At 41.8% G+C, this 13081-nt stretch overlaps 1 protein-coding gene across 1 annotated transcript in view; it reads left to right on the forward strand.

Annotated features, from left to right (window-relative positions):
- Positions 1-2566: 2566 nt before the first annotated feature.
- The window catches only part of LOC116406861 (butyrophilin subfamily 3 member A3-like), a 34773-nt gene continuing 24258 nt past the window's right edge, over positions 2567-13081 (forward strand). The window contains exons 1-2 of the mRNA XM_031891844.1: positions 2567-2612; positions 4650-4741. Coding sequence (XP_031747704.1) covers positions 4657-4741 — 85 coding nt within the window. The 5' untranslated portion in view covers positions 2567-2612; positions 4650-4656. The remainder of the gene's footprint in view (positions 2613-4649; positions 4742-13081) is intronic.

Consider the following 13081-nt stretch of genomic DNA (forward strand, 5'->3'; position numbering starts at 1 on the left):
CTATCTTAAACAAAGAGAGAGAGCTTCTAGAGCTGTTTACTCAGTAGTGCAAGCTAGATCACTATATTTACTCTGCAGAAAGCTTTACCGTACCTGAGTAACAGCCCTAGAAGCTCCCTCTGTTTATTTAAGATAGCAGCTGCCATTTTAGCTTGGTCTCAGTAGCTTCCTGCTGTAGCTCTGGCTGCTGGTAGCTCAGATTACACAGCACAGTTAGGAGGGGAGTGAATTCTGATGGGAGGGGGAGAGGAGAGAGCTGAGCAGACTTGTGCCCGTGCCCTGAAGGATGTTTCTGAGAGAGGAAGTCTGACACAGAAGAACATGTTTACAAAAAATGAGACAAGAAATCCTGTGTTTCTTTTGACAGAGAACTCAGTGCAGCGTTTCTGTGAGTGCTTATGGCTGTATTTACATAGACCTTTCTGATAAAGCTACTGAGTTTTTACCTTTCTTTCTCCATTAAACTTGCATGCAGACTGACACAGACTATAGATGGGGTCTGGCTTTGCCATGTCTGGTCTCCCAGTAGTTGATTTGACACAACTGTGCCAGGCATATTGTCATATTGAGCAATGGGTAAATAACCTGTCAATTGCATCCAAAATTATCGCTTTACACACTGCTTTGAGGATGAAAACTGCCCATTAGGCCTTTGATTATTTGGGGTTTAAAGAAAGTTCCTCTCTTTTATGTTGTTTCTTCAACAAATCTACCGTTCTTGGCTAAGAACCTCCTCCGATGAAGCACCCAACGGTGCGAAATGTGCACTGGGATGCACCTGACTGGCGTTTGGTATTGGTTTGCGTTTTTGAATTGTATAATTTTGAGCCAATAAATGGTTGTTTATTTCACTGAATAAATTGTTGATTGATTATCTATATATTCAGGACCTATCAGTGGGATATAACTTACAGATTCTCTTTCTTAATCTATTAATAATATTGTTGTGTCTTGGCTAAGAACCACTGGCGCCCGGGTCTCATTGGGAGAGTGAATGAGTTGAGAAGTAGAGGGGAGGCCGTTGCTCTGTTACCTCTGGGAGGGTCCAGCTGAGGTGGGAGTAACATGTAGTAGAGCAGGTAAGAAGGTTCCCCCCAAGTACCTATAGGGGTACAGGAGCTTTCCATAAAATCATGGTCTCTTGAAACACACAGCCACTGTAGCAGCAATAAAAGCAAATGTGTTTCATTTACTTCTTTCATTCTCTACTTTCTCCTTCCTTTTATCCCCCCAGTACTATTATAACTTAGGGTCTTTCCCTAAAATGTGTTCCATCCATCCCCATACTGACTGTACATATGTTTATAGCCCAGCAGTCTAATCAACTGCCCAGGGCATCAGAACCATTAGGGGCACTTGTGTGATTATCCGGCCCCCTTACCCTGTAACAGTTACACTCCCCCCAAAACAACTTCTATAGGGTGAATAAAGGGTGGGCTGTGATGTAAAGGGGTGTGAAACATTTAATCAATTGTAGCCGCATAAAAATTGTTGCGGGCAACAATTTTTTTGGCCGCACGACATTGCGAATTTTTCGCTAAAGATAAACGGAACAGATTCGCTCATCACTAGCAGTTACTATTTATAAGCAGCTACTAATTATATGCTACCATTTATATGTGGCGACAATTCATATACAGCTACTATCTATTTGCGCGACTATACGCGGGCGTTAATTAGCGCATGTTTCTCAACTCACCTAATGGCAGAAGCGCCCCTGAGTACAGGTACTGTTTTATTATTACAGAGAAAAGGGAATCATTTAACCATTAAATAAACCCAATAGGGCTGTTCTGCCCCCAATAAGGGGTAATTATATCTTAGTTGGGATCAAGTACAGGTACTGTTTTATTATTACAGAGAAAAGGGAATCATTTAACCATTAAATAAACCCAATAGGGCTGTTCTGCCCCAATAAGGGGTAATTATATCTTAGTTGGGATCAAGTACAGGTACTGTTTTATTATTACAGAGAAAAAGGAATCATTTAACCATTAAATAAACCCAATAGGGCTGTTCTGCCCCAATAAGGGGTAATTATATCTTAGTTGGGATCAAGTACAGGTACTGTTTTATTATTACAGAGAAAAGGGAATCATTTAACCATGAAATAAACCAAATAGGGCTGTTCTGCCCCCAATAAGGGGTAATTATATCTTAGTTGGGATCAAGTACAGGTACTGTTTTATTATTACAGAGAAAAGGGAATCATTTAACCATTAAATAAACCCAATAGGGATTTTCTGCCCCAATAAGGGGTAATTATATCTTAGTTGGGATCAAGTACAGGTACTGTTTTATTATTACAGAGAAAAGGGAATCATTTAACCATTAAATAAACCCAATAGGGCTGTTCTGCCCCAATAAGGGGCAATTATATCTTAGTTGGGATCAAGTACAGGTACTGTGTTATTATTACAGAGAAAAGGGAATCATTTAACCATTAAATAAACCCAATAGGGCTTTTCTGCCCCAATAAGGGGTAATTATTATATCTGTCCCCCTCCCCATGTCAGGCTGCTTCTCTCATCCAGCTGCTCAGCTCTAAAGGGAAAGTGAAACTGCTTCTTCTTCCCGGATCCCAGAGCAGAGACACAAACAGCACGGCCACTGTGAGTAATAATTAGCATTAATATTGTTCTTGATAAAGCAGCAAATCATCCTATTCATCATCATTCTCTATAAAGGGTAGGAAATATATTTCTAGGTTTTTATTTTCTGTTCTTTGATGTATTTTAGCTCCAATTCAGCTCAGGGCAGAGAGGGTGTCACTGCAATAAACATTGTCATTCAACAAAAGGAGGCTGTTAGTTAAATAATATGTGGTATTAAGTTGCTATATGGTATATAGTGAATAAAGTACCCCCTATTGTAAAATATAGGGATATTATAAGGCACAGAGGGGTTCCATGGCCATATAAAGGTTATTTGTGGCTCCTGTATATTATATAGTGAATAAAGTACCCCCTATTGTAACATATAGGGATATTATAAGGCACAGAGGGGTTCCATGGCCATATAAAGGTTATTTGTGGCTCCTGTATATTATATAGTGAATAAAGTACCCCCTATTGTAACATATAGGGATATTATAAGGCACAGAGGGGTTCCATGGCCATATAAAGGTTATTTGTGGCTCCTGTATATTATATAGTGAATAAAGTACCCCCTATTGTAACATATAGGGATATTATAAGGCACAGAGGGGTTCCATGGCCATATAAAGGTTATTTGTGGCTCCTGTATATTATATAGTGAATAAAGTACCCCCTATTGTAACATATAGGGATATTATAAGGCACAGAGGGGTTCCATAGCCATATAAAGGGTATTTGTGGCTCTTGTATATTATATAGTGAATAAAGTACCCCCTATTGTAACATATAGGGATATTATAAGGCACAGAGGAGTTCCATGATCATATAAAGGCTATTTGTGGCTCCTGTATATTATATAGTGAATAAAGTGCCCCCTATTATAAAATATAGGGATATTATAAGTCACAGGGGGGTTCCATGGCCATATAAAGGTTATTTGTGGCCCCTGTATATTATATAGTGAATAAAGTGCCCCCTATTATAAAATATAGGGATATTATAAGGCACAGAGGGGTTCCATGACCATATAAAGGTTATTTGTGGCTCCTGTATATTATATAGTGAATAAAGTACCCCCTATTGTAACATATAGGGATATTATAAGGCACAGAGGGGTTCCATGGCCATATAAAGGTTATTTGTGGCTCCTGTATATTATATAGTGAATAAAGTACCCCCTATTGTAACATATAGGGATATTATAAGGCACAGAGGGGTTCCATGGCCATATAAAGGGTATTTGTGGCTCCTGTATATTATATAGTGAATAAAGTACCCCTATTGTAACATATAGGGATATTATAAGGCACAGAGGGGTTCCATGACCATAGGTTGAGTGAGTATAGACAGGCCATGTCACTCCTCGGTGACTTCTAATATCCTCATATTTTACAACACGGGGTACTTTATTTATTATAATATACAAGTTTGAGTGAGTCATGTGACAGAAATGACATCTTCGATTATAACTGATGACATCACTAAGCACTGTTTATAAGGATATCATTTGTAGTTTGGTCCCATAGGGTAATGACCAAACTGTGTATTATATGGTTATTATATCCACAAACTGCCCAGGGCCATATTTATATATAGGCACCCGGGGCCTGTGCTTAGGGCGGCAGCTTTAGGGGCAGCTCTCCAGTGCCTATATAACAGAGTAATATTTTTTAAAGAAAAATAAAAAATCTCCCCAACTGCCAGAGACTTCCTATGTAAATACGGCAGCAGAGCTGGTGGGGGGAGGGGTATTTGGCGTGGAAGTGTTGTCACTTTCACAAACTGGGGGGGACACACTTAGGTCCCTTGCCTAGGGTGGCACCATGCCTAAAAACAAGAGCACATTTTTAGTCAATGCTGGTCAGAAGCTGGTAATTAAAAAATAACTTATAGGTATACGAGATTTGCAATGGTGGTGTGAAAAACTGGAAAAAATAACAAGGTAAAAAATGTGTCTATTATGCTCTTTTTTATGCCCCCCCCAATGTGACTATAAAAAGAAGACTGAATGAGAAATTGTTGCTATAAGAAGTCTACCCCCCCGTATTGCAGAGATCACATGATCGGAGCCATGGCCGGGCTCAGGATAACCACCATCTTTACATTCATGTCCCTTATAATAACCCTTCAGCCTTCATCTGCACGTAAGACTTTTATTAAATCATTTTTATCTTCTTTTTTTTTTCTTATAGAGATATTACATACTGTATATGCCTTGCATAATTTAGATGGTAAGCTCTTTGCTGTAGCCACTTTTTTTTATTCATGGGAATTTTTTTTACAGAGAAAAGGGAATCATTTAACCATGAAATAAACCCAATAGGGCTGTTCTGCCCCCAATAAGGGGTAATTATATCTTAGTTGGGATCAAGTACAGGTACTGTTTTATTATTACAGAGAAAAGGGAATCATTTAACCATTAAATAAACCCAATAGGGCTGTTCTGCCCCCAATAAGGGGTAATTATATCTTAGTTGGGATCAAGTACAGGTATTGTTTTATTATTACAGAGAAAAGGGAATCAATTTTAAAATTCTGAATTATTTGATTAAAATGGAGTCTATGGTAGACAGGCTTTCCATAATTCAGAGCTTTCTGGATAATGGGTTTCCAGATAAGGGATCCCATACCTAATTGTTTACTAATATAACCCTATCTTCGCCTAAAAGTTCCTTTCCAGCTAGTGAAGGTAGAACATGGGTCAGACTGTACTCCTACCCAGATGGGCCCTCACTAAATGGAAGAGGATGGGGGATGGTGTTGTGCAACTAGACCTCTTCTGATGCATTGTAGAAATAATAATAGGATTCCAGAGGTTCTTGTCAATACAAAGTTGTTTTTTTAACCATACCACAGAGTTAATACTCACAGATCAATGGGGCAGTGTTATTGCTGTCAAATACCATCATACATAGGTAGAGGGTGACTTTTTTGTTTGGGGAGGCTAAAGATGGCCCATACACAGACTGACCTACAGCTAATGTGACACTTAGTGGATTCACTGCTGGTGTAAAAAATTAACCTCCCAACTACCTCTTGCCGTTCCCACTGACTCCCAGGGATACTGTGCAAAAGTGCGGGTGGGAGGGCTTTTTTAACCCTAAAATGCTTAGAATGTAAAAGCATTCATACGTGCACTACTGTTAGGGGTTCTCTATACATTTGTGTTTGGGATCAGTTAGCTTCAAGGGGTAATTCACCTTTAAATTCACTTTTAATATAAGGTAGACATTGATATTCTGAGACAATTTGCAATTGGTTCTCTTTTATTTTTTATGGTTTTTTGGTTATTTAGCTTATTGTTCAGCAGCTCTCCATTTGGTATTTCAGCAGCTATCTGGTTGCTAGGGTCTTATATACCAGGTAGTGGTTTAAACAAGAGATGGGAATATGAATAGTTAAGGGGCCTGCATGGAAAAATAAAACTGTAGCCTCACAGAGCAATACTTTTTGGTCAGTGACCCTCATTTGAAAGCCGGAAAGAGGCAGAAGCGAAAGGCAAATTATTAAAAAACTATAAAAAATTAACTAGGAAGACCAATTGCAAAGTTGCTAGGAATTGGCCATTCTATAACATACTACAAGTTAACTTAAAAGTGAACCTCCCCTTTAGATGTGTTTAAGTTAGCTTTATAGAGAGAGAGGCAGCAGTTACTGACATCCCAGGCACGTTATATACAGTGAGACACAGTCTTTATATACAAAACCAGCACATTATATACAGTGAGACGCAGTCTGTATATACAGAACCAGCACATTATATACAGTGAGACGCAGTCTGTATATACGGAACCAGTACATTATATACAGTGAGACGCAGTCTGTATATACAGAACCAGCACATTATATACAGTGAGACGCAGTCTGTATATACGGAACCAGCACATTATATACAGTGAGACGCAGTCTGTATATACAGAACCAGCACATTATATACAGTGAGACGCAGTCTGTATATACAGAACCAGCACATTATATACAGTGAGACGCAGTCTGTATATACAGAACCAGCACATTATATGCCATGAGGAGCAGTGGGTACTGATGGCAGATATTCAGGCCCTGGCACAATAACACTGGCACTGATACACAACATTGGCTCCACTGTAACTAACTAGAAATTAAAAAAACAACGACATAAGTAAAAGAAAAATAGAAAGTGCAAAACACCATAACAAATATATAAAGGCACAATGAACTTTGTCAGGGGGAAAAGTTAACTTACCCTGTTAGGGTAGGGGATAGGGATATTATAGATGTCAGGTGGCAACAAAACAGTTTAATTTCAGCTAGTGGGTCAGTCTTTAGAACATATACAGTATAGTACCTGTGAATAGTACCTGTGTATAGTACCTGTGTATAGTACCTGTGTATAGTGCCTGGGTATAGTGCCTGTGTATAGTGCCTGTGTATAGTGCCTGGGTATAGTGCCTGGGTATAGTACCTGTGTATAGTGCCTGTGTATAGTGCCTGTGTATAGTGCCTGTGTATAGTACCTGGGTATAGTACCTGTGTATAGTGCCTGGGTATAGTGCCTGTGTATAGTGCCTGTGTATAGTGCCTGTGTATAGTACCTGGGTATAGTGCCTGTGTATAGTGCCTGGGTATAGTGCCTGTGTATAGTGCCTGTGTATAGTACCTGTGTATAGTGCCTGTGTATAGTGCCTGTGTATAGTGCCTGGGTATAGTACCTGGGTATAGTACCTGTGTATAGTGCCTGTGTATAGTGCCTGTGTATAGTGCCTGTGTATAGTGCCTGTGTATAGTACCTGGGTATAGTACCTGTGTATAGTGCCTGGGTATAGTGCCTGTGTATAGTGCCTGTGTATAGTACCTGTGTATAGTACCTATGTATAGTGCCTGGGTATAGTGCCTGGGTATAGTGCCTGGGTATAGTGCCTGGGTATAGTGCCTGGGTATAGTACCTGTGTATAGTGCCTGGGTATAGTGCCTGGGTATAGTGCCTGTGTATAGTGCCTGGGTATAGTGCCTGGGTATAGTGCCTGGGTATAGTGCCTGGGTATAGTGCCTGGGTATAGTGCCTGTGTATAGTACCCGTGTATAGTACCTGTGTATAGTACCTATGTATAGTGCCTGGGTATAGTGCCTGGGTATAGTACCTGGGTATAGTGCCTGGGTATAGTACCTGTGTATAGTGCCTGGGTATAGTGCCTGGGTATAGTGCCTGTGTATAGTGCCTGGGTATAGTGCCTGTGTATAGTGCCTGGGTATAGTACCTGGGTATAGTGCCTGGGTATAGTGCCTGGGTATAGTGCCTGTGTATAGTACCCGTGTATAGTACCCGTGTATAGTGCCTGGGTATAGTACCCGTGTATAGTACCTGTGTATAGTACCTGGGTATAGTACCTGGGTATAGTGCCTGGGTATAGTGCCTGGGTATAGTGCCTGGGTATAGTGCCTGGGTATAGTGCCTGGGTATAGTACCTGTGTATAGTACCTGTGTATAGTACCTGGGTATAGTGCCTGTGTATAGTGCCTGGGTATAGTGCCTGGGTATAGTGCCTGGGTATAGTACCTGTGGGATGAAAACTGCAGCAAAAGTTTAAAGTTGGTTCTTGGGTAAAGTTTACAGCCTGCAGATTCTTCTTTTTTTAGTCTTCAATTCTGCACTTGCCTCCAGTTTGCAAAATCTCCCAATCCCTGTCTGCATCTGTGCCTTGATTGGTCAATTTTACTGCTTGTCAAGAAAGCTGTGCTCTGATTGGAGAATCCACAAGAAGAAAGATCCAATCAGAGCACAGCTGATTTCTGCAGAACCCGGAGAAGATTTGCAGGACAGTGCAGAAACGGAGCCAGGTGTTAAGGTGCCAAAGCAGGTTTGGGGAGGCTTAGCCTCCCCAAGCCGTATTGAAAATCCGCCTATGCCGTCATAGGTAAAGCAGGGTTCTGTGACACCACTGTGGAAATGCTTGTTGGCCTGGGAGTCCCTTTAAGATTAGCAGCTAATGACCCAGATCCCCTCAGCAGAAATGGGTCAGGGAGTAATTTTCTAAGCCTGAATCCCTATTCAGTACTGTGGGCCTTTCACTTTAGGACAGTTATCCCTAAGGGAGCGCTACCTCTATCTATCTATCCTTGGGTAGAGCACAAGCTTGCCTTACTATCTTACATTTCTAGAACTTACTCCTGACACAGGTAATCCTGTAATCTAACCTAACTCACAGGGAATCTGGTCCCTTTCACAAAGGGTTGTCTGTCAGGAACCAAACTGTACCTGCACTAACCTTCTGAGCCACTGGAGACTCATGGGGTTGGGGTTGGCCAGTTATTCTAATGTCCATCCTTTATGTCTCTGTGCTGCTCTCTCTTCTCTGCCTACCTCATTATTCTCGTGTGGCTTCAATCTACAATTAAGCCCCTATATAAGCCTGTTTCCTGCAACCCATGTTGCTTGATCATTGAAGCCTTTCAGCCTGATCTAGCCTATGTATAGGGATGTAGCGAACATCGCCAAAAATGTTTGCAGACCCGTTCGCGGACTTTCGGCAAAACTCGCGAATATTCGCGAACTTTGCGAACCCCATAGACTTCAATGGGAAGGCGAACTTTAAAACCTAGAAAAGCCATTTCTGGCCAGAAAACTGATTTTAAAGTTGTTTAAAGGGTGCCATGACCTGGCAAGTGGCATGCCGGAGGGGGATCAAGCAAAAATTTCTCTGAAAAATACTTTGTAAAAAAAACGCAAAAAAAACGCAAAAAAATAACGACAAAAAATAACGCCAAAAAAAAAAAATGCAAGCTATTCCTATGTATACGCAAAGGCGAAAAACCAAAGTGAAAAAAAACGCAGCGGAAAAACGCGGCGCAAAAAAAAACGCGGCGAACCCAAAATGGCGAACATCGCCAAAGTTTGCGAATTTGCGGACTTGCGAACACCCGATGTTCGCGCAAATTAGTTCGCCGGCGAACAGTTCGCTACATCTCTACCTATGTATCCTTTGTCCTGTGATTCCCTTGCCTGGTTCCTGCCCGTATTCCTGCCTTGTTCTCTGTTCCTGGTTCCTCCACTTTAATTCCCTTAACCTGAATCCCATTGAATCTGCTATTATGTGACCTTGCCCTGTTTTCTAGAACACCCTCTATCTCAGCCTGCCCCCGACTTTGGCCTGTTATACGGACTTGAGTATCTCTTACATTCACTCTGTATATTTGCATCTTTCTGTTTATCATTAATAGATAGTTTCTCCATTAACATGACTTCTGCTTCTCATCAAGCTCTGTTTGTGTGCCAGTTACTCACCGGTGTCCTTACCTGACAGAATGATCAAGCAACATGGGTTGCAGGAAACAGGCTTATATGGGAGCTTAATTGTAGATTGAAGCCATATGAGAATAACGAGGTTGGTGAAGAAGAGGGGGCAGCATGGAGGCATAAAGGATGGACATTAGAATAACTGACCAGCACAATCCCATGAGCCCCAGTAGGGTTTGATTCTGTGTGGTTCCTGACAGTTGTCCCCCTAGGGCAGAACTCTTTACTGGGCCTTGTAGACACCAGACTTCACCAGACACATCCACCTGGGGCAGAAGATAGAAGTGGTCACTAAGCTGGGCCAATAATGGAGATATGCTACTAAGATAACTTAGATCCGTGGTTCTCAACCTGTGGAGTCGGGACCCCTTCACAGGGGTCACCTAAGACCATCAGAAAACACATATTTCCAATGATCTTAGGAATAATTTTATGGTCACCACAACATGAGGAACTGTATTAAAGGGTCGCATCATTAGGAAGGTAGAGAACCACTGACTTAGATAGACAGGCTTCTGCCTAGCAACTAGGGGAATAGCACTTTTAGGGTGTTTCTATCTACAGGGACTGTTAACCCAATAGGCCCATAAACTAATTAGCAATGTTGACCATTACAAGTCGCCAATTATGTAGTAGTGTGCAAATGCCCTATGCACTGTGTATAGCATTGCTCATGTCTCCCAGGATCCCTTTCAGCTGCCCTGGGCTGTACAATAGAGTAAATTGGGAACTGGCAGCATGGCACTCCCTGGCACAATATCCCATTTATAATCACTGAAAGGGCTTAAAGGCAGGCCCGGATTTGTGGCATGCCGCCCCGCCACAGCGCAATATTTACATTTTACTCCCATACGGAGCAATCGGGACCTCTCCCCAATGCTCCGTATGGGACTTCTTTTGTTTGTGCATGCGCGCTCGGTGGCGGGGGGGGGGGGGGCGAAGAAATCCGGCCTTGCTTAAAGGAGTTGTTCGCCTTTATATTAACTTTAAGTATAATGTAAAGAGTGATATTCTGAGACATTTTGCAATTGGTCTTCATTTTTTCTTGTGATTTTTGCATTATTTAGCTTTTTATCTAGAAGCTACTGGAATATAATAGGAGTGGACCCAAATAGAAAAGAAGTGATAAAAAGTAACAATAAGATTGTTGCCTGACAGAGCAATAGTTTTGGGCTGCCGGGGTCAATGACCCCCATTTGAAAGTTGGAAACAGGCAGAAGAATAAGCCAATTAATTCAAAAACTATAAAAAAGGAAAAATGAAGACCATTTGAAAAGTGGCTTAGAATTAGCCAATATACAAAGATAACTTAAAGGAGAACAACAAGCTTTAATAAACTGGCACCTCTCCAGTAAGACTTTGCTCTGCATATTGGGCCAATGGGTAAGAGTCACTTCCCTCTGTCCCAACAGGGCTTTCCCCTGTCTATTTGACATGGGTTATTTACATCACTTACCTTGTCATAAGTGATTTTCTGGTGTTAATTGAGTGAGAGAATCAGGTTCATGTTAGATCACTGGCAGGATCAGTAAGTGCTCGGAGGCAGAACTCAAGTTTATTGAGTGTTGGGTGGCAGGGACAACAGATTCATAGTGGTGCCTAAAGGTGCCCATTTCAGCTGCCCATATCTGCCCTTTAAACTGATTGGCAGCTTACCTGCCCGTATATGGGCCCCCCCGACGGGCCTACCTGACCAAAATCTGGCCTGAAATTGGGCAGATGTTGATCAGGCAGGTTTAATTTTTCAGTCAGATCGGGGACCGCATCGGCTTGTTGATGTGGTCCCCGATACAATGGCACCTATGCCTGCCATTTAAATTCTACGTAAACACAACAAAAGACCTTATACGCACACCCTTAACTCTCCTCAAAAGTTTGCGCTCGGTGCTCACTGCAGGGGGATCGGCACTCTATTTGGATTCTATTTGCCATTTAAATTCTACCATTTGGTCCTAGGGCCAAATGATCGAATTAGCCTGATATTGCCCACCCATAGTTCCTTCAGTGTATGGCCCCCTTTAGGGGTCCATGCCGCCAGTAATTCCATGGTTCCCTTGGATCAGTGTGTGCACCATTTGACCAGAGCAGGCTGGAAGGCCACATTGGTTCTCACAGCAGGTTTAATGGAGGGTGAATAGGTGCAAGTACCTTTTCATATAACACTGATATGCGCTTAGTTACAAACTTACATTTGCATTTGCACTTATGATAAAGTTTGCAAAGTTACAGCTTACCTCCCTAATGTAAAGCAGTCCCCTCACATTGAACAGCACTACATTTATTTAAAGGGGACCTGTCACCCTAAGAAATAATTCCAAATTGTGTTCTACTGTGTTAGTCAAGCAAAATAAACTTCACTTATACTATATAAATAATATAAATCTTGTTTCCTTCCGTCTGGGAGTTACACAGTCACAGCAAGCAGGCAGCTGCCATTTTGTGGGCACTGTTATTAAGGCAAGCTTTGTATCACCCCAAAATCTAGTTCATTTGCCAGAATGGGGGACCTAATGCCCAAGCACTGGCTAGACATTTAGGGCTCTGGCACACGGGGAGATTAGTCAACCGTGACAAATCTCCCTTGTCACGGGCGACTAATCTCCCTGAACTACCATCCCACCGGCGAACATGTAAGTCGCCGGTGGGATGGTACACGCTGTGCAGGCGATTTCGGCAAATCAGCGAAGTTGCCTCGCGAGGCATTTTCAGCGATTTGCTGAAATCGCGCCGCCGCGTGTGCCATCCCACCGGTGACTTACATGTTCGCCGGTGGGATGGTAGTTCAGGGAGATTAGTCGCCCGTGACAAGGGAGATTTGTCACGGTTGACTAATCTCCCCGTGTGCCAGAGCCCTTAGATGGTGAAAAGGAAGAGGGAAAGTGAGTGCTGAATGGAAAGTGAAGGTAATTGTGTGCCCCGCCCCTATGCCTAAGGCAATATATGATTGACAGCTGGGATATTTGTAAAGGACTTTTATTATACAGCTTTTTTTAATGTCTGGGTGACAGGTCCGCTTTAAATAAAATGTTGACCCTGGTTCAACATCAATGCAATGAATAGGGCATGTGCTGAACATACTTTTTGCCTATTGATTTCATTTAAAAAATTCTATGATTTTTGTTATATCTTAAAGAAAAAGTCAACCCCAAAATAACTTTTGCCTAATGAAAGAAAACATAATTCCAAGCAACTTTCCAAAATAAGTGTATAA

This window comes from Xenopus tropicalis, chromosome 8, assembly GCF_000004195.4.
Source record: "Xenopus tropicalis strain Nigerian chromosome 8, UCB_Xtro_10.0, whole genome shotgun sequence".
Lineage (NCBI taxonomy): Eukaryota > Metazoa > Chordata > Amphibia > Anura > Pipidae > Xenopus > Xenopus tropicalis.